Source organism: Nanorana parkeri, unplaced genomic scaffold (genome assembly GCF_000935625.1).
Source record: "Nanorana parkeri isolate BGI_ZX_2015 unplaced genomic scaffold, ASM93562v1 scaffold257, whole genome shotgun sequence".
NCBI classification, from domain to species: Eukaryota; Metazoa; Chordata; class Amphibia; order Anura; family Dicroglossidae; genus Nanorana; species Nanorana parkeri.
Window position 1 is genome coordinate 478,968 of NW_017306525.1, and position 20,453 is coordinate 499,420.

Here is a 20,453-nt window from a genome sequence, read left to right on the forward strand (position 1 = left end):
AATTGGAATAACCATAGCACACATTACAAGTGATAGTGTATGCAGACTAATGTAGCTGCGGTTAAAGTTGCTTGCTGGCCATTCATACATTAAATCATCTAATCTACTTTTTTCTAAACTATTTTTTACTGCATGACTGCAATGTGATACAGATGGAATCAGCCTTACCTATTACCACCTATGGATAGAATCTAAATACATACAAGACATTTATTCATTTCAAATCATTACCTTCCTTTTTAGTAGAGGTTTCTTTTTTTTAAATAATATATTTCAATGCAATGTTCTCTGGAACTACTTCAAAACAAACTGCAGCAATAAAGGGGTCAATATGACCGAACATTGCAGATTTTAGACCAAATAAAATCTCTAACACAAAGCAACATAACATGACAGAATACACATTCATAAAAGGTATGCATATCAAATAAACTCCTAAAGACACAATATACATGCTTTCTCTTGAAACATACAAGGACACTTTGGCATCACTACTAAGTTTGGTACCATGATGTTGTCTCAAATAAAAGTGAAAGGCCTAATAACTCATGAAAAAAAGAAAATGCAAGTTCACAGCAACGTTCTATCGAACAATAAACAACAAATAACTCAGAAGCAGCTTTAAACAGTACCGTCACCTTGCCCATTCAGGGTAAAGTGACCGTGTCTTTGCAAAGCCCCCTTTCCCCCCAAACCCCATAGGCCTGGTTCACACCTGGGCATTTTACAGCACTGATCGAAGCGCTGTAAAACGCTCAGCATATGAAAACCAAAACCAATTGCCTATGGGCATGGTTCCCACCTGGGCGTATTTCAGCGCGTAGGAACGTGCTGAAAAACGCCCTACGCCCAAAGTAGTACAGGGGCTTCTTTGGGGCGTATTTGTACGTTTGTAGCGCGTTTTTTTCTGCAAATCGCGGTAAAAACGCGCGGCACGAAGCTTGCGGGGCAAATACGCATATTCCGTACGCCCAGGTGTGAACACAGCCTTATACTCACCCTGCCAGCACTCCCCACCAGCTCCTTCCTTCTTTTACAGCTGGTGACAAAAACCAGTATTTCAGGGTATGGAAGGTAGGGTGCAATAACACCTATGTATTTGGTGAATTAAAAAACCCCACATGCTGTATCTTTGGTGCTGTATCATCAAAATGCACCTTTTACAGGAATGAATGGCAATTACTATAAAGTAATCCCAAAACAAAAAGCACACTGCATCACCCAGAGTAATGAATATAGCCAAACGGCAACTCAACTTGCCAATATATTACTTATTATTAACAAGGGCATCACTGATTAGCGCAGGTGAACTTCAGGCAGATTTAAGAACACCAATTCATGCTGGTATGTGCCCATGAAATAATTGTTTTTCGGGCTACTTCACACCAGGTGCACTGTGCTGATTAGCTAGATCAATGCAGGCTCAACACAAGGGCAAAACTGTTTTCTATGTGCCCTGTTTACACCATATAGGTGCATGGTATGCGCTGTAAAAAATGCAGCATGTCTGTCGTGCATAGAGTTCAATGTATTTCTTTTGTTTAAACTTTGCAACACTGCTACAATGCATTGCAGCGTGTGCACAACACACACCAATGCACCATTATGTGCTCCTGCTGGTGTGAGCAGGCCATAGCTGTACTCTTAAAAACAACCAGTATAACTACTTGAATTTGACCTGCTACCAGCCTTTTGCATTCTCTACTACAGCAAAGCTCAAACTGGGTAAGGGAGGGAAAGCGGACAAAGTGAATCAGGTATACTGCAGTGCTCATGTGCTAACATGGAACATGAGGACAGGAGGAGTAAACAGTGACAAAGTGGAGTTTACCATTCTGCTGCCTCTGCTTTACTGTCCAGCCACAGGCAGGAGACAGATACCAACCAAAGGTCAGGTCTCCAGACTGGCTATACTGTCTGGCATGGCTGTGTAAATCACCATTTCTAAATGGTGTTGCTGTTCTTTTATTATTTCACTCTTTTATAGATATACACCATCATTAGTTTTAGGGTTGAGTTAAAGATACCCACTGAATGTAAGAAAATATAAATTAAATCCAGGTTCTGTCTTAAAAGGGGAGATATTGACCCAACTTGGCTAAACAGGAAACAAATCTATTACAATAAAATATCGGTTTACCACCCAGTGCTGGAGGCTGACAAATTGCCTGCTTCGTGGAAGTAGTTCTACTTCCCTCGTTAATGATGCGGTAGAGCTGTGCTGTGCCCTAAAAACTAGCGCCATCTCTGGAAGTCATGCAATGACAGCCTTTAGTACTGGAGGTAATAGCCTCAATTCTGAAAGGTAAGAGACATCCTGCCAACTTTCTTTTAATAACAATTGCAGAGAGCAGTGGCATAATGAGGCTTATAACAAGCAGTCAGTATCCAACTTAAAGTAATCTGCTCACTGGTTAAGGAATCCTGCGTGGATCCTCTGAAACATTGCACTTGTTTGTTTGTTAAAGCAAACATTACATTTCTAAAGAAGACAATGCGTCAGCACCAGATTTTTGTGTCTAACTTCTGATGGGTTACCATGAGTATCTGCTTAGGGCTACTCTATACACTTCATTATGTTACCACATCTGTTAGTGTATGTAAAAGGAACAGAGATGGAAGAAATTGTTTATCGCAGATAGAACATATGTTGTTATATTTTGATATTGTGGGATGAGTAAATAAAAAAGGCAAAGCTGAAATCTTGTGATGCATAAATTAGATACTGTATATAAAAAGGTACATTTTCCTTTAGGGGTCACCAAATGATCTTTTGTCTGTGATGCACTGTTTGTATTTCTCTGCAACACCTAAAAGAAACACAGGTAAGTATTAACTCTTTGGAAAAGTTTTATTTTTTTAATTGTTTTGTATATCTACTGCTTGCTAGCAGAAGATATATGCAAAAACCACTGAGGGTATAATAACCTTTTAAGCATGGATGGGGAAATCTATTCATTTCTCTCATTCTGCCTAGTGAATTTAACAGTGTGTGGCCATCTTAAAGCAAAGAAAGTGTGAAAATAATGCTTATTCTAAAAAGATATATTAAATGGCCTGGGCAGATTTGTTGGTACCCCTAGAAAAGATTAGAATAATTAGAGCATAGTGATATCTCAAACCAACAGTTTTTTTGTTATTGGAATCATATGTCTTCAATCTTTTAATTAGTCAGCATATTTAAATGGAGAAAAGTAGTAATTCTACTGTTAGTTAGCTTCATGTGTACCACACTGAACATGAACCAGTGAAAGCAATGGAGAGTTGTCTGAGGAGATCAGAAAGGAAATTTCAGAACAGCATGTCAAAGCTGAAGGCTATAAGAACATCTCTAACAGCTTGCTGTTCCTATAACTACAGTTGCAATTATTAATAAGAAGTTTAGGGACTGTAGCCAACCTTTCTGGACATGGCCGCAAGAGGAACAGATGGATAGTGTGAATAGTAGACAAAAGACCAAGGAAAACTTCCAAAGAGATGCAAATTAAAACAATACTTCTGTCCTTTGGACAGATGAGAAAACTTTTTTGCAAGTCATTTCAGCACTATGTTCACAGATGAATGAATTAAGCTTTCAAAGAAAAGAACACTAACTACTGGGAAGTAGGTACAAGCTCAAGTCTACACCCAGACTGAACCTGAGCTCCTCCAGACCCAGAAGGGAGTTGGAATCATCTGCCCAATCAGCTGCAGGCCGAGGCATTACCGGTCCTGCAGCTGCACATAAACAAAGGAGGGGGGGATACTTCAATATCATTGACCAACTATAGCCACGTGGCCATATAAGGTCAATTACATTACAGCATCCCGTTCTTTGCTTACTTGCAAATTAATTCCCTGACTGCGGCTGATTAGGCAGCAGCGTAAGGAGCTTCTTTCCAGGTTCTGAGGAGCTCAGATTTAGACCCTGCTCAGTCCGGAACCTAAGCTCATCCTTACTGTGAAGCATAGAAGGTGGCTTGTTTATGTTTTGGGACTATTTTCCTGCTTCAGGCATGGGAATCTGTGAAGGGCACAATTAAATCTCAAGACTATAAAGGAATACTGAAGCAAAACATACTGCTTAGTTTCAGAAGGCTCGGTCTTAGTCGCAGGTCATGGGTCCTGCATCAGGATAATGACCCAAAACAAACAAGGATAAAAGCACCCAAGGACAAAACATTGGGCTATTATAAAGTGGCTTTCCATGAGCCCTACTTTGAGTCCTATCAAACATCTATGGAAAGAGCTAAAACATGATGTGAAATAAAATATTAGGGTAAGGGTCCCATAAATTTTGTCCATGCCATTTGTTTTATTCAAAATATTTTGTCGAATCAAAAATTAAAATCTGATTTAAATCAAATTCTGGAAAACAATGATGGATGTCAATGACTTATTTTAGAGAAAATTGTGTTGTTTTTTTTCGTGGAAGAGTACCAACAGGTTTTTCCAGAAAAAGAGTAAGTAACTACCTTCAGCACTTGTACCATATGGAGTAGAGCAATGTATACATTTCCACTATGGGCCGGCTTAATTGGTGATAACTTTGTCGTTACTTAAAGTGCATTTCCAGGTTTGCACTCAAATAAAAAAAACAAAAACACTATTTGTTTGTTATGTGTTAACAGTATATTAAAGAAAAAAATATTTATATTTTAGATGTTGAAGCAGGCTTCTAGGTAGACTGTAAGCTACTCTGAACAATTTCAAAGCGAGTCTGTCCCTAGTTAGGACAGACATTATTAAAATCTTGTTTACAACTGATAACGAAATCTGCCAGCCCAGTGTAGACAGGGTTAAGTATAATAAACATTATTTTCCCACAGTCCCTGCCTTAACATTACATAGGGGTAGGCTAGGTAGGCTTTTTCAGCAAGTAAAAAGCACTTAAAAATGTAAGTAGCACTTTTTAAACATGTTTTCAATTTATGCTATGTGAAAGGGAACATGTAACAAACATAAAAGTAGGTATTATCCCAATTTGACTGCAAAAGTGGAAATACACTTTAAGATAAATACATACAAGTAATACATACTTGTTTTTAGGACATATTGTTAACGTTCAAAGTGATTAAATAGAGCTGTTACGGAGTTTTAAAGAGAAGTACCCTAAGGGCATCAAGACCTTTCAAATTCTGTACCTAGAGTTCTTTAACTTTCAAATTATTGCTTGCAGTGGGGTGGGAATTTGTTGAGTGACATGAGAAGACACTATTTTGTATTTTTAGAATTCCATAAATTCTGCAGTCTATACTATTAATACCATAAATAAATAGAACAATAAAGGTTACGTAAAAGGGAAAAAAGAGCATTATTATTATAACAATCAATGTGCAGTAACCCATAGCAACCAGTTAAGCTATAAAGTAGTCTGTTAACTAGTTGCTGTGGGTTAGCTAATTTTACACAAAACAACTGCTCTTTATACTCCACTTTTTAGTACATTTGTTTATGTAGGAAAGCCAGTCATCTAAAAGAAAGCATTTCAGTAACATCTAGATGCTTCATGCATGATGCATTTAAGAAGCCTTTTAAAACAATCAGATTTTACTGCACCTTAAATTTCTGACTGGTGCCCTAGTTATTGGTGGGGTGAGATAAATATACAGTAGTCAGAAGGTACCTGCTTTACAATGGTGACATCTATTAAGTTGGCATATAGTTTTAAGATAACAAACTTTAATTTGTGCTTTGCCAGCATAGAAAAGAATAACACATTGTCAGCATATACCCTCAATAATGGTTACATAGAAAAACCTGATTATTTTATTATAGAGGCCATTATTTAAGGCAATTTTGCAAAATGCAGCAACAGATAGTGACCAATTCCAAACTGTCCATCTATCTGACTGCACCTAACTGAAATCTGATCATTGCCTTTGTATTACCATTTAAGCATGGTATATTTTAAATCACAAATGCTCCATTTTATGTGTTGACACCATAATGTTACCTTGACAATATGTACATATTAAAAGTAAAAGCAGCAAAATATTATTCAAAGAACACCCGTCACCTACACACCACAAGCAGATATCTCAAGGGATGTAGCAATATACATGAGAGCACAATGATTCATTTCAGTCAGAACTCATGACAGCAATAAGTCATAGCTAATATTCAGTGGGCCTTTAAGACTAGTGAAGTGAGAAGCTGCACTCCTCTAGACGTCGATTCAGCTTACAATAATCGCTGACTCTTATAATGTTCATGACAGGTGCACTTTAACTTGTCAGTAGGACGTCAACATTTCCAACAAACACCACTCTGCAAACGGAAACAGGATGGTCAAGTGCAAAACACTGGAAAATAATTTGCCTTAAAATACGATGAATGCAACAGATTTCTGGTGATGAGACCAAATGTATTTTTTGGTTACAAACCAAAAACAATGTATTTTTTAACTCCTTATCAAAAAGTGTCAACGGAAATATATGCAGAAAAAAAAAAAAAAAAAACCATTCTGATCTACATAAAGTGGGTATTGGCATATTATACAGCATAAAACATGTATATTTTTTCTGAAATGCAGAACAGCACTTTATCGGAGCTGTAGAAAAAAATAAAAAGTAGAAAACTGCTAAAAAATACCTTACAAAAATAAACTGCAGCCTTGAACGTAACAAAGCATTTTAAATGTCTTCATTTGCTTAAGTGCTCATCTAAAACACAATTTGAGTACAGTACTGTGCATTGAATTGATAGCAGCAATTTTTTTAAGCATTTCCAAAGCCGTGGCAGAAAATCTAATGAATATGAGTTTATTTGATAAAATACACTAAATCTTGCTGTACCATTGAGGTAATTTAATGAGCTATAAGGCCTATGAATATCATGGTGCAAATAGTACTGCTATAACATATGACATCCAATGAAACTTTAGCTCTCAAACTAGCCAAAGCTGAAATGTTATTAGCTGCGGTTTGGTATAGCACGTGACAACATATCTACTGAACTAGTGCCAGACCATCATGTACATCCTTCATAGATAGGGATTTTGAGATTTCTTAACCGTTATTTTACCAAATCAAATATTCAAAGCTAAATCTTATTTACATACTCTGTGTTGAGCGGAGGTTTGAGAAACCCTATTGTATAAATTCATTTCAAGACATGGTAAATGGGTATGAATAAAAAAAAAAAAAAAAAAAATCAGAAATTTCACTTTGACAATCATGTAGCTGAATACACAGTTCAATTGCTGCAGTCTCTACACGTACCACTCCCTTCTGGATATAACAGAACCATCCACATGTGAGACCAAATCATCTTCGTTGTCGAAGTTCTGATTGTACCTTGAAACTATAGGCATGTTTTTGTCAGTAAAGTTGTTGACTGGTCTGTCAAATTGTTCCTGATATCTGTTATAGCTAACAATATGGTTCCAGTCAGCATTATCATCGTGAAGATACTCATTGTACATATGATCATTGCTTTTAATGTCAACTTCCTTTTTCAGGTTGTCAGGAAACGGGTCAAGATCTTCAGGTTGGAGCACATCGATCTGAGACTCCTTCTGCATATCAGATGGAGGAATGTAGCTCTTAGTAAAATAATCACCTCGAAACGTCTGTTTCCTCCTATGGTAGATAACTCCAAATAGCACAATGATAAGGATCAAAAACAGGCAACCTCCTACAACGCTGCCAATAATGGTGCCAAAGTTTCCATCCTGCATGGTTGCCATGGTTGAAACTGGTATATTCAACTTTCTGGAAGTCGTTGCTAAGCCTGCAATGTCAATGGATGAATGGGTCTGTGGACTTGTAGGAGGAGGAGTAGTAGCAGGAGGATCTAATGTAAGGAGTAGACAGAAAGAGAAGGAAAAATAATGTTAATATTACACTAGTCAACAGTGTTGATAATGACAATGAACACAAAGGTATGTATGAAATACCAAGCTGCAACACAATTGGGGGAATTTATCATAGCAATTGCGAGTGTTGAACTCGCATATGGTTACATGGGATATATTTGCGCCAGGTTTATGTTGCTAGTTTAAGGTTGTTCATAAATGAGTTTAAATAGACTCCAGGAAAGAAGACTCGCAACTCCAGGCAAAAAGCTTAACCGTCTCTTCTTGAAGTGGTCTTGGGAACTTCTTAAAAAGCGATTGTTTTGTTAAATAAAGCTCCAGGCTCAGACAGCCGCAGGACAATCGCAGATGTAAACAGTCGCGAACTTCAGCAAAACAGGTGCAAAACAGGCGCATTTGGGAAAATAGTGTAAGCTCTGGTCAAAACGGGCGCACATGTTAAAAAGGAGCAGCTAAACAGCTTTGCCCATAAAAAAAATGATCTAAGAGGCTAAAGCACAATTGCTTTGATAAATTCCCCCCAAATATTTTTTTTTTCACAGGTATTCATTTTGGCTATATTAGTGGAACTTACAATCTAAAGTTAAGAGCGCTTAAGTGTATTATTTAGTCTGTAAATTTAATTTAGACAGGACTAAGGACTTGTGTTTAGGAAAAGATGCAGATTGGCCAGTTCATCCTAAATATTTCCTTACTAAGACTTAAGAGTAACCAATGCCACTCAACTGGACATTAAAATGGGCTCCAATGAGCTACATAACTATAACTTTTTCTTTACTGTGACTATTAAAATAAGACAAAAATCTTACAATGAAGTGCTTTTAGTCAATAGCTTCACATTAAGATTCTTGAAAAACATGGTAATTTGAAGTGATCGTTCTAACACTTGACATGTGACAAATAGGCGTTTGTCAAAAACCTCCATATGCTGTGTTTCCTGATGTTTACCTGGATGGTTGTATAAACACAATCCTTTATACAAATTCCTTGTCATGATGGAACTAACATGACACCAAAAATATATTCCCCTCACCAGACAGTGGTTAAGGCTGAGGTGAGCCAAAAATAATACTACGCTCTGTTCAATCCCTTCAGTGAGGGAAGGGCTCATTAATAAGTGCACTCTAAAACATGCAATGTTCGTAAAAATGGCTGCCTAACTTAAATGAGCCTGTGACCATAGATTATATACTGTATAGGCATACTGAAAATTGGTTACTTTTAAAGATGTATTCTTTTGTATTTGTTTTTTTACACTACAAAATATCTCCTTCACTTTTTCAAGTCTCAAAGTGACACTAAACTCAACCTTAAAAATGCATTCAAGTATCCCAACTATTAACAAAAAGGTAGCTTATTTGTGTATCACTAAGCCCTTAATCACACTGAGCAATTTGTGTTTCTGCTAAAAAAAAACGCAGAAAAAAATGCCAACCCCCACCCAGAGACCCCATTCACTTCCATGGCCATGTTCACACCTAAGCGTTTTGTCGCTTGTGCCAAAACGCCCGTCACTTAAAGAAAGTACATGAGCTTTTTCCTGGCAGATTCTGTGCTTCTTGGCCCTATAGATTCAATGGACACGTGACTGTATGTATGCACGTTTTACGTGCAAGAACGTGCTACACAAATGCGCGTTTCTATGCACGAAGACGCTGTTGCTCAATGTGAGCTCAGTTGTAGATCCTGGAATCATCTCTAAATTGGTGCGGACATTGTCCTTCCTTCTGGAGGGTGGCTAGTTTTGTTCTCCATGGTCCCTATGTGTTTTGTAAAGCAGCCACCACTCAAAGCTCGCTCCCGTGATGGACTCCAATCTCATGTTTAGTTTACTCATTTGTATTGAGATTGTAGTCTATCATGGGAACAAGTTTGGAGTGGTGGCTACTTTATAACACACACAGGGACCATGGGGTACAAAAGTAGCCACCCTCCAGAAGGAAGGAGAGTGTCCACATGAATTCAGAGATGATTTGAGGATCTACAGCTGAGTGATACACAAATAGACTACATTCAAATCCCGATCAGGACATTATCTGCAAGGAGTTTGCATGTTCTTCATGTGCCTGTATGGGTTTCCTACGGGTACTCCGGTTTCCTCCCACACTCCAAAGCTATGCTGGTAGGTAATTGGGTCCTGTCTAAATCGGCCCTGCATGTATGTATGTGAGATAGGGATCTTAGATTGTAAGCTCCTTGAGGGCAGGCACCGATGTGAATGTTCAGCTACTAGAGCTTTGTGCAAATTGTCAGTGCTGTATAAATGACTGTAATAAATGAATAAACACATTTTTGTTAATAGTTAAGTCACTTGAATGCATCTTTAAGGTTTTACTCCTGAGTTTAGTGTAACTTTAAGGGAAAAAACAAACAACAAACAAACAGTGCCAACATTTTTTGCTCTGCTTGTGAAGCTGAAATAATTATAACATGCTGAGGCTTCTAATGCTAAAATCAGACTGATAATTCCAAACTATGAAAGGTTGCCATTGGTGTGTAGCTGCCTAGAAAATGATAAGGCACATTTGAGCACAGACACTAACAATGAACCCAGCAGGCCCCTGTTACCTTTTGTGAGTAGTACGGTGTAGCAGAACTTTGAAATTGTTGCATAAGTAATAAAAGCAAGCTGTGTAAATGTTTAACATTACAATCCAGTTCCTGCCTATATAAATTTCAGAAAACATGGTTATATTTTGAATTTGGTGCCAATTAAGAACTGTAAGGGCAAAGTCAAATATTACCCACAGCACTGTGTCAAATATTCACCCAAACTCTCTAGATTATATAGATATAGTAGATAGATAGATCTATCTATCTACTAAATATATACATATATATATATTACAGAGAATTAATCTACACATAGTAATACTAAAAGTTAAACAAAGCTTTTAGTCAGATTAAAAAAAAACAAACACAAAAAGCTGATCTGTGCACCCAAATATTTAGGTTTTGTATTTTGCAGCCATTATCATTATCAAATATATGAATATCAGGAGGGATTAGTAAGATTGGAAATGTAATTATAAAACATAAACACGACATAGGTTAGCTTAGATAGCACAAAAAGAAAATAATTAGTGCTACTGATATATTTTACATTTCCAGAGCACGCAAAATTGTAGGTGAAGTGCCACTGTAAAAAAAATCCAACAAACAAGCAAAATATTATCTAAAAACAGAAATCCGTAATAAATTAGCATACAGGCACGTGATAATATCCACCTGGTTGGCCTTTTTTGGCTAATTTTCAGCAAACCCACATGCTGTTTTTTGTATGCTGACCAGACGTCAGCTTAAAATTTTTGTCTACTTTTTGGAACTTAAGAGAAGCTAAAGTGCTAACCTAAAATCTAAAATGTTTCTTCCTGGTTAGCTACCATTAAACCATGTTTACCTGTCAGTTACCAGCAGTATTTTTTTAAAGAAATGGTTAAGTGTTTTTCCACATTATGTGGCCATTCCATATATACATGGTGCATGCGGTTTAAATAAACGTTGCATAGAATAAATATACCGAAGCATATATAAAACATAAGAGAACTTTGGGAAATGGATACTAACAAAAAGGCTATGTAATAATGTAATCCTTCTAATGTTACAAGGGAAGCATGAAAGATTCTTTTTCAAGCATGTCATGAATCTACTGCTAAATAATTGAGACTTTCAGGAGACAGTAACATATTCACATTTATTCATGGACCAATGGTTCTAATTTTATCCCGGAATTAAATACCATTTTAATTACAACTGGGAGATAATCTCATCCCTTCTCCACTGGGAAAATGTATCCTTCTCCATCCACACAGCTTTGAATACGCATGCATTTTTTTAGGTAACAATAGCTAAAGTCCTACAATTCCCATAATGCTTTTAGGACAATCTGATAAGCCATGGGTGACAAGATGCTAGCTGGTAAACTATGCCAGTAATGTAATAGTTTGAAACAAGTGAAAATTAAACCAAGCCTGTACTATGACTGACACTTCTAAACTAATATTCCTCCTGGATGCCAAGGACAACATAAGGTGCAAAGTTTTACCTTGAAATGATTCCCCTCTTACTACCCCTTCAACTGTGTCACTGCTTGGAGCTTGAGTGAGCTATCACCAGTCCCAAGCACTGTCCTATGGCAGCAATGGGTGTGTGTAAGCCTTTGCCAATCCCAACGTTTGCAAAGTTCCATGACTCTTGTTTGTACTCTTATCTCCTGCTACTGACCTTGCCTTGTGTCCTGACTTTGCCTTCTGTCTTTGTACCTCTGTTGCCCGTTTGATCTCTACCTTGGCCTGGACTATGAGTTTGCTTTTGATTTCAGAGTTGGTACCTCTGCTGCTTGACTGTTGCTGACTCGATTCTACTTCCTGCTCCTGTGAGTTCCTCCGTTTGATATGTGAAGCAGCAATTTGCACAGATCCATTTTAAACCTCTCAAGCACTGCAGCAGTATCCAGACTGTCACCAGATAAAAGCACTGCAGCAGTATCCAGACTGTCACCAGATCATTCACTATGTACAGACCCAATGCAGCCACCCAAGCAACTCCCCATTTTGCTACACCCTGCCACCAACTCCAGGAAGTATTGAACAGAAGGTGTAAGGGAAGGTGGCCTCCACCAGGTATGCAATTTACATATAACAGGTATTTAGGAATGTATATTTATCATTTAAATATATTTTTGTTGCATGGATCTACATCAAATACAAAAAACATCTAAATGTTCATTATCTGTTCAGCATATTTAATATGCAGCATGATGGCTGACTGGTTAGCACTCATGCTTTGCTGCAGTAGGGCCCCAGGTGCAATTTCCTCGAAGTATTACACCTGTATACAGTTTGTTTGGTTCTCCCCTCAGGGTTCTCTGACCTTCGCCTATAATTTAGAAACCTGCTGGTAAGTTGACTGACTTCTACTGATATAGATCCTAAATATGTGTGGGTGTGATTATGGCCATGTTAGGAATAGCAGACTGTAAACTACTTTGGGAGCAAAGACTAAAAATGGTAGCATGGAAAATTCTTGCCTGCGTCATAAAAGCTACAGGGCTATTATGAAGATGAGGATGCTCATAACCCACAGACGTACAGAGAGCACAGAGAGTACAGAAGGTACAAAAATGAATGCCAGAATCAGCATTATATGACTCAGTAGGTGGGTTGTATGCAAAAATACAGTTTATATGCAAGAGATCATTTTGTTACTTCACATAGTAAAACGACTGGAATCACAACAATTATAAAATAAACTACTTCAAAGCCATTCTCTCTAGTGTCCACACTGAAAGAGGTATAAAAGTCTATGGCCATCACTACTGTAGACACCAGTGGCCCCTACTGCTCTTAGTACACACCCCAATTTAGCAAAGGTTACAATACGCACAGTAGTAGTGTGCAGAAATTTCTAGATACCATAACAATATTGGTAAGATAAACATCATGAGATCACAAAATACCAACATCAATGACAAAATTTCACAAGCATATCCAACAACATTTCTTGCATCTTGGCCTGAGCATTGACACTATTCTTAAGAAAGGGATGGACAAATCCCAGGTGCCAGGTAGCCAATTCTCCTTAGAAAATACAGCTGGCGACTACCTTTTGAGGCTCTCCTAAAAAAAAATATATATATACTGCTGGATTGAACAGCCTGGCTCCAGAATTCCATATTAATTTGTCCACTCCTGGCTTAAAATGACTTTTTTTTTCTCTGTGTTGCTGCTCCAGTGTGATTAATAGTGCACTTCCTCTGTATTATATGCCAATACTCAGCAAGCTCTTATTCTGAAATCCACTTCAGAAATAATAACTGTTCCAAAATATGGCAGCACTCTTTTATTTTTCAGTCTTAGAATAAGTCTGGGGACATATGGTGGACATGCTTTCTAAAGTGAGGGGCTGTCATCTTGATTCTGTCTTACCTACCTAGTAAGTCACTGAACTGGAACATGCAAGCAACCAGAAGTCTATAACTCACTAAGGAGTAAAGCCAGATCTAAATGATACCCTTGAAAGACAAGTCTGAAATAACAGCTCCTATATTTCTATCCTGACAGGTTTCATAAACCCTAAAATTGAAGTTGCCTTTACATTAAAAAAAAAGATATAAATACTTTTCAATAATCCTTATATGAAAGTTTCCGTTGCTTTCCAAACGAGGTTTGGCATCCAGTTTAGTTTTTATTAGGGATGCACCTATACCGATACTAGTATCCGTGCCAATACAGAGTATTTGGGCGAGTACTCATACTCACCCAAATGCTCCGATACTTGCCCCAATACCGGAACTTCTGGTCAGAAGGTATCCCTTGGACTGGCAGTGCTGCGAGGGAGCCGGCTTTCCAGCCAATCAGGAAGCTGAGTGTCGGGTTATGACCCACCGCCCGGCTTCCTGATTGGCTAGGCAGCCTGGCTTCCTGACCCGCCTCCCGGCTTTCTGATTGACTAGGAAGCTGGCTTCACTTATTGCTAGGCAGCCTGGCTTACTGACCAAATCAGGTAACCCGTCATGACTTGCCACCTGGCTTCCCGATTGGTCAGAAGACAGGCTGCCTCACATCATGAAGCCGTCTTCCTAGCCAATCAGGAAGCCGGGAGGCAGGCCACGACATGCCACCCAGCTTCCCAATTGGTTAGTAAGCTGGTTTCACTTGTTGCTATGCAGCCTGGCTTCCTGACCAATCAGGAACCCGAGAGGCAGGTCATGACCTGCCGCCCGGCTTCCTGATAAATCTGGGCCCACAATGCATCCCTAGTTTCTAAAAAGTAATTAAGGTTTGTTGTTTGTCATGTCAGGCTAAAGACAGAGCAAATCATAGGCTTTTATACCAAAAATATATTACCAATCAGATGTTAGGCATTCTCATTCAGAATTTGCCAATGTATACCTGTAAGCAAATACATTTTTAAATGCCATTGTAGAAGCTTGTGCAGATACATTTGAGCTAAATTAGTGACAACAATTAATGTGCCAGTGCAGTGAACGGAATACTTTTATAAGGGCAGTAGGGAACACTATGCTATTCTATCTCTGTAATATTAAACACTATTAACATTTTTCTGTCCTGAGGCCTATAGCTAGAACAATGAAATACAGTCCAGGAGCCAATCACAACCTCAATAGAAGGACATTGAGGGCCAAATCTGCAGCTGACATGGTGGTAAGATAATTTTGTAAATAATATTCATAAATAGATACATAGGAAACCACTTATACAGGAAATAATTGGGCCCACAACAACATTGCAAAATCTGAAAACTTGTTGGTGGTGTTGTGCCACTTTTTTGTCTTCCTTTACTGCCAACCCAAACTACCATATGTACCCAGAGGACTTTTGATTTAGGTGCATCATTTTACACCCCAAAGCAGTTTCATTCTACCACAAAGAACAAAAAACAAACTAACTTACTACAGTATATTATGTTTGGTAGAACTGCTGAACAAAATGCTAAAAAATAGCTTTACTTCCCATTGCCTATAAGATCCCAGACTTATCCAACCATCAAAAATCTTATATACTATAACCTGGAAACAATCTACAGCTTCACAGGCCAAACTATACCCAGCAGCACCAGCTGAATCTAAGAACTTGTCTAGAGAGGCAAATGCAGCATGCTTTCAGACGAACTGAGCTTGCATTCCAGATCAAGCTTCTGAAATCATTCTCCTCTCTTTCTGACTTGCTCCTGATTTCCTCCTGCTGCATCAAGGAACTTTAAAATTCCCTTTGACTTGCAAGGTGGGCACATCAGTTGTAACACAAATAAATGCCTATGTACTCCAAGCCCTAACAGGAGCATAAAGCACTGGGTCCAAGCTTGAAATTAATCCCACCAATAATACTGTCCCCTTGAATTTGTAAGTTCACTTTGTTCTTCTGGATTCTTCCCACAACCATTCTGTAAAGGGCTGCATAGTATACATGTACTACAGAAATATAAGATAAATAAACACAAAACACATCAACTCACCTAAAACAGTGATGATCTTTTGGTCACTTTTCTGACCAAGGGCATTGGTCACTCTGCACACATATATCCCAGAAACATTATGAGTTACAGGGTAGCTGAAATATAGTGTATTATTGACAGACAACAAGCCTTCGGGCCAGACCCCATCTAACCTGTATTAAAAGGAGTTAAAAAAAAAAACACATTAGATAAGACTTCAGAACAGTGAACGGTTAAAAAAGTAAATTTACTACTCATTATTTCAAACCTAATTATGCTGGTAAGTACAATGAATTAATAATTTAATACACCAGTCACTGATTTTGTTGTTTTATCTGCAGTTGAAAACTAGCTAAAAGAGGAAGACGTCTGCGATGACAAATGTTGTTTCTAGAATCTCATGAGCAAAACATGTTTAGAAAAAATAAAAATAATTTAAAAGGGAGATTCAAATAATACTTTTTTCCATTGTATGGTCTTGCTACTTAAACAGAATCATTTTTTTAGTGCCAACTGTGTAATGATTTGGAGAGGCATATTACTGCAACTGTGGGATACTCAGGTGATCATTTAAGGGTTATGTGTTGGGGTGTTGTGGTGAAATGCTATTTTTGGGTTGCAATTCAAAAGTAGAGTATTGCATGATGTTAGCCATTGTATGATGTTGGCCATTGATTAATGCAAACATTTTGAGTTTAAGTGATACCCTTTATTGGCTAACTTATGTGTATTGCCACTTTTGCAGCCACATTCATTATATTAGTAGTATACGAACAGACCGCATTATCCAGAGAATTCCAATACTTTAGACTTTATTGAAATTCACAGCAAATCCAGTGTACATAGTTACATAGTTAGTCAGGTTGAAAAAAAACACATGTCCATCGAGTTCAACCTATAGAGATATGAAAAAAAAAAGAGAAGACAACCTAAACAGAAAGCTATGACCACAGCTACCCCCTGTTGATCCAGAGGAAGGCAAAAAAACCCCCGTATGTTACAAGTGTATAAAGCAAACAAATGCCAGCACAGAACACCCCCAACCAGCTACAACCTCTCACATGTTTCACCCGCAGGCTTATTCATAGAGGTAACAAATACAGACCAGTATCTCACTTAAATGTGTTAAAAAAAACCTCCACCCTACACATGAACACATTTAAGTGAGATACTGGCCCGTATTTGTTACCTCTATGAATAAGCCTACGGGTGAAACATGTGAGAGGTTGTAGCTGGTTGGGGGTGTGCTGTGCTGGCATTTGTTGCTTTATACACTGGATTTGCAGTGAATTTCAATAAAGTCTGAAGTATTGGAATTCTCTGGATAGTGCGGTCTGTTCGTATACTACAACATTCCAAGGTGGAGACGCACCTATTACACTAGCACCTGGGAAGTCCTAATAGCGGCTAGGGAATTGGAGTGGTGAGATTTCCTTTGGCTCTACACATTCATTATATACTGTATGTTACATTCCCATTACATAGCATAACCTAATCTATTTAAAAAAGACTGCTCATCTTTTAATTTGATGAACAAAATTGTAAATCTTACTCAGCTTTTGCTTTCTGGGGAGTCATGTTTACCATAATTAACCATGTCTGAACTATGCTGGCAGATCTTATTATCAGATATGCACACTGTCTGTCCTTGCAAAGGGTTAAAGTTTTCAAGGCTTGGGTGGCACATTGTATGTTAAAAAAAAAACCTGTCCATAAAGTATACTGTTGAGCCAGTTATTCTGAAAACTTCAAGCTGCCTGTAGAGCCAATCCTGCTCCAAAGAAACTAGAAAGGTAAACAATATTTCAGGTATGCTGTGTGAATGGGAATACAAACATTCGGTGAGGGTTTCATGAATTTGGCTGCGAAGATGGAACTACACAGTTATTAAAGATGCAAGCTTTCTGGAAGACTTAGCAGGAGGCCATATACAATTGTATATGGCCTGAAGAGGGGATCTAGGTCATTGCCAGGGACCCAGGGGGCCGTTCCTTACCAGGCTCGCCGGCACGGGCATCGGGCTCCTCCTCCTGGCAAGGCATCTGGCGCTCGTGTGGCCGGTGCGCATGTGCAAGTCGCGCGCTGGGTGCGCGGCACGCAAGCCGCACGTGCATGCCCGGAAGCGTTCTTGTAGTGCACCTGCGCCACCCCACATTCCAGGTGCTACTCAGGCTGGGGGAAGACTGCAGCATTCACCAACTGCCCTCGGCCTTGCGATTGGCTCCTGACTGAGGAACTTCCTGGTTGCCCTGGCAGCCAGGGGCGGTCCTGGGTTCCCTGTGTATATAAAGCTGGTCAGAGCCTTGACTCATTGCTGAGTTATTCTACCTCATGGTGAACACACAGCTCCCTCCTGTGAACCTGTTTATTGATCTAGTAAAAGGAATCACCAGCACTCAGTAGAATAATCCAACATGTCCATTTATTGGACATAGACGTCACACAATCACAAGAGCCAACGTTTCGAGACCACGCAGGGTCTCTTCATCAGGGCATAAAGAGTGACAATTTCTTTGCTTCATCACCCTGATGAAGAGACCCTGCGTGGTCTTGTGATTGTGTGACATCTATGTCCAATAAATGAACATGTTGGATTATTCTACTGAGTGCTGGCAATTCCTTTTCCTATATTGTGTCTGCACGGTGCCATCCGTGTTCATCACTACAAGCACCATTGTCTTCATAGGCCTTGATTGCTTCAAGGTGTGCGGAGGATTTCCCCTTCTATTCAATCTGTTTATTGATCTGACTTCCCGGCTACCGACCCTTTGCCAACGACTCTCGCTGCCTGCCACGACCCGGAACTGGACTTGACTACTCTATTTGGATTACCCTTTTGTACTGCCATTTTGGACATATTTCGTCCCTGCCAAGGGGTTCCTCTCCCGACCCACTTTCTCGGCCTGACATAATAACTCAGCCATGAGTCAAGGCTCTGACCAGCTTTATATACACAGGGAACCCAGGACCGCCCCCCGGCTGCCAGGGCAACCAGGAAGCTTCCCCAGTCAGGAGCCAATCGCAAGGCCGAGGGCAGTTGGTGAATGCTGGAGTCCTCCCCCAGCCTGAGTAGCACCTGGAATGTGGGATGGTGCAGGTGCACTATGCGCCCGTTTCCGGGCATGCGCGCGGCTTGCGCATGCGCACCGGCCACACCAGCGACAGATGCCCTGCCTGGAGGAGGAGCCCATGCGCCTGGTGAGGAACGGCCCCCCTGGGTCCCTGACAGTCATCCAGAAAACTTGCATCCTTAATGACCTATGCAACCCAATAAGGGTTAAAGATCAAAATCCAAGAACATTTTTTTTTTAATATACTGTTGCTTACCAGTTGTTAGATGTGGTGGCTGCATTAGTTTTCCATCTTTATTTTCACCTGGTGCTCCTGCCAGTAACACACTTCCCACAGTAGGATTACAACGTTCAGTCACCCTACTGTACAGTGTTTCCCGGAGCTAAGACCTAGTACTATTTTTGGGAATTGCTAAAATATAAGACCTACCCCGAAAGTAAGACCTAGTTGTGATCATTCCCAGGGCCGGTGGTGCCATAAGGGAGAACTTAAAGAGCCGCGGGAGAGAATCAGCAGTGCCAACAAAGCCATCGCTAGAGGAAGCGAGGCGGCAGTGGAGGGAGCAGAGCCGCATAAACCGATGCCTCCTCTATAGCGCCGGCTCCTGTCACAGGCGGAGTGATACCAAATGCACTCCGCCTGTGAGGAATCGATAGTGAAAGCGTGCTTAGCTCATTCTGGCCAGGGATTGGTTACAAGATTGCTCTTGAAAAAGGTACGGCACCCCTGATTGCCCTGATCACCCTATTCCTATTTGAATAAATGTACGGTATATTTTTGTACATGAATAAGTGTGGATTGTTGTACATTAAAAACATTTAATAAAACCTACCCTGAAAATAAGACCTAGTGTGTTTTTTTGAGCCAAAATAAAATATAAGGCAGTGTCTTATTTTCGGGGAAACACGGTATCTATTGAGGAGCAGCACTGTCAACCTGCGCTGCTCCTCTGATTTGAACTACAAACATTTCCCCCTCTCCTCATCTTTATAAAAAAAATTGAGCGTTTTATGTACGTCAAAGATGCTATCGGGCTTCTCAGTTCTCCTCTGTAAGGCTACTGTTTAGTGCACAGTGTGTTACAAGAACACTAGATTTCTGGTAGGTTCCACAGGTATTTTTCTGTATTTGCCAAAAATATATTTGGCCCCCTAAAAAAAGGAATGCAGCCATCACGTAGAACAACCAGTAAGTGGCAATATATTAAATATATGGTCTTAGGTTTAAATATTCATTAACTATTGGGGAGTATGGTTATGAGGGGATATGCTTTGGGAAAGTAGTTAAGACGACAGTTTGGGGTGTACCTTTTAAAGAGATAGGTACATTGGGTTGCTTTAGTGGTAGGAACAGTCTTTTGTTGGAAAACTTTACTACTTTCTAGGAAGAACCCTATGCCTCTCCTTCTATAGCTTTATATGTCTTATCTGTAAACAGTGTACATTATCTCCAGCTATACACTAACTGCCATCATATTTCAATATCATCATTCTAAGGCAAGTAATCTTTATTCTTTCCACTTGTGTTTGCATCTTAAAACTTACTAGCAGTAGGTCAGAAAGCCTTAACTGAATCTCTATACATGACATACCACTGTTTGGCGCAATCAGATGTTAACGCTATTTAA

At 39.3% G+C, this 20,453-nt stretch overlaps 1 protein-coding gene across 1 annotated transcript in view; it reads right to left on the reverse strand.

Annotated features, from left to right (window-relative positions):
- Window positions 1–6,449: 6,449 nt before the first annotated feature.
- NECTIN3 (nectin cell adhesion molecule 3) overlaps window positions 6,450–20,453 on the reverse strand; it is an 80,067-nt gene continuing 66,063 nt past the window's right edge. The window contains exons 7-8 of the mRNA XM_018556884.1: window positions 15,776–15,927; window positions 6,450–7,776 (exon numbers count right to left, since the gene is read on the reverse strand). Of these exons, the coding sequence (XP_018412386.1) occupies window positions 7,193–7,776; window positions 15,776–15,927 (736 nt within the window). The 3' untranslated portion in view covers window positions 6,450–7,192. The remainder of the gene's footprint in view (window positions 7,777–15,775; window positions 15,928–20,453) is intronic.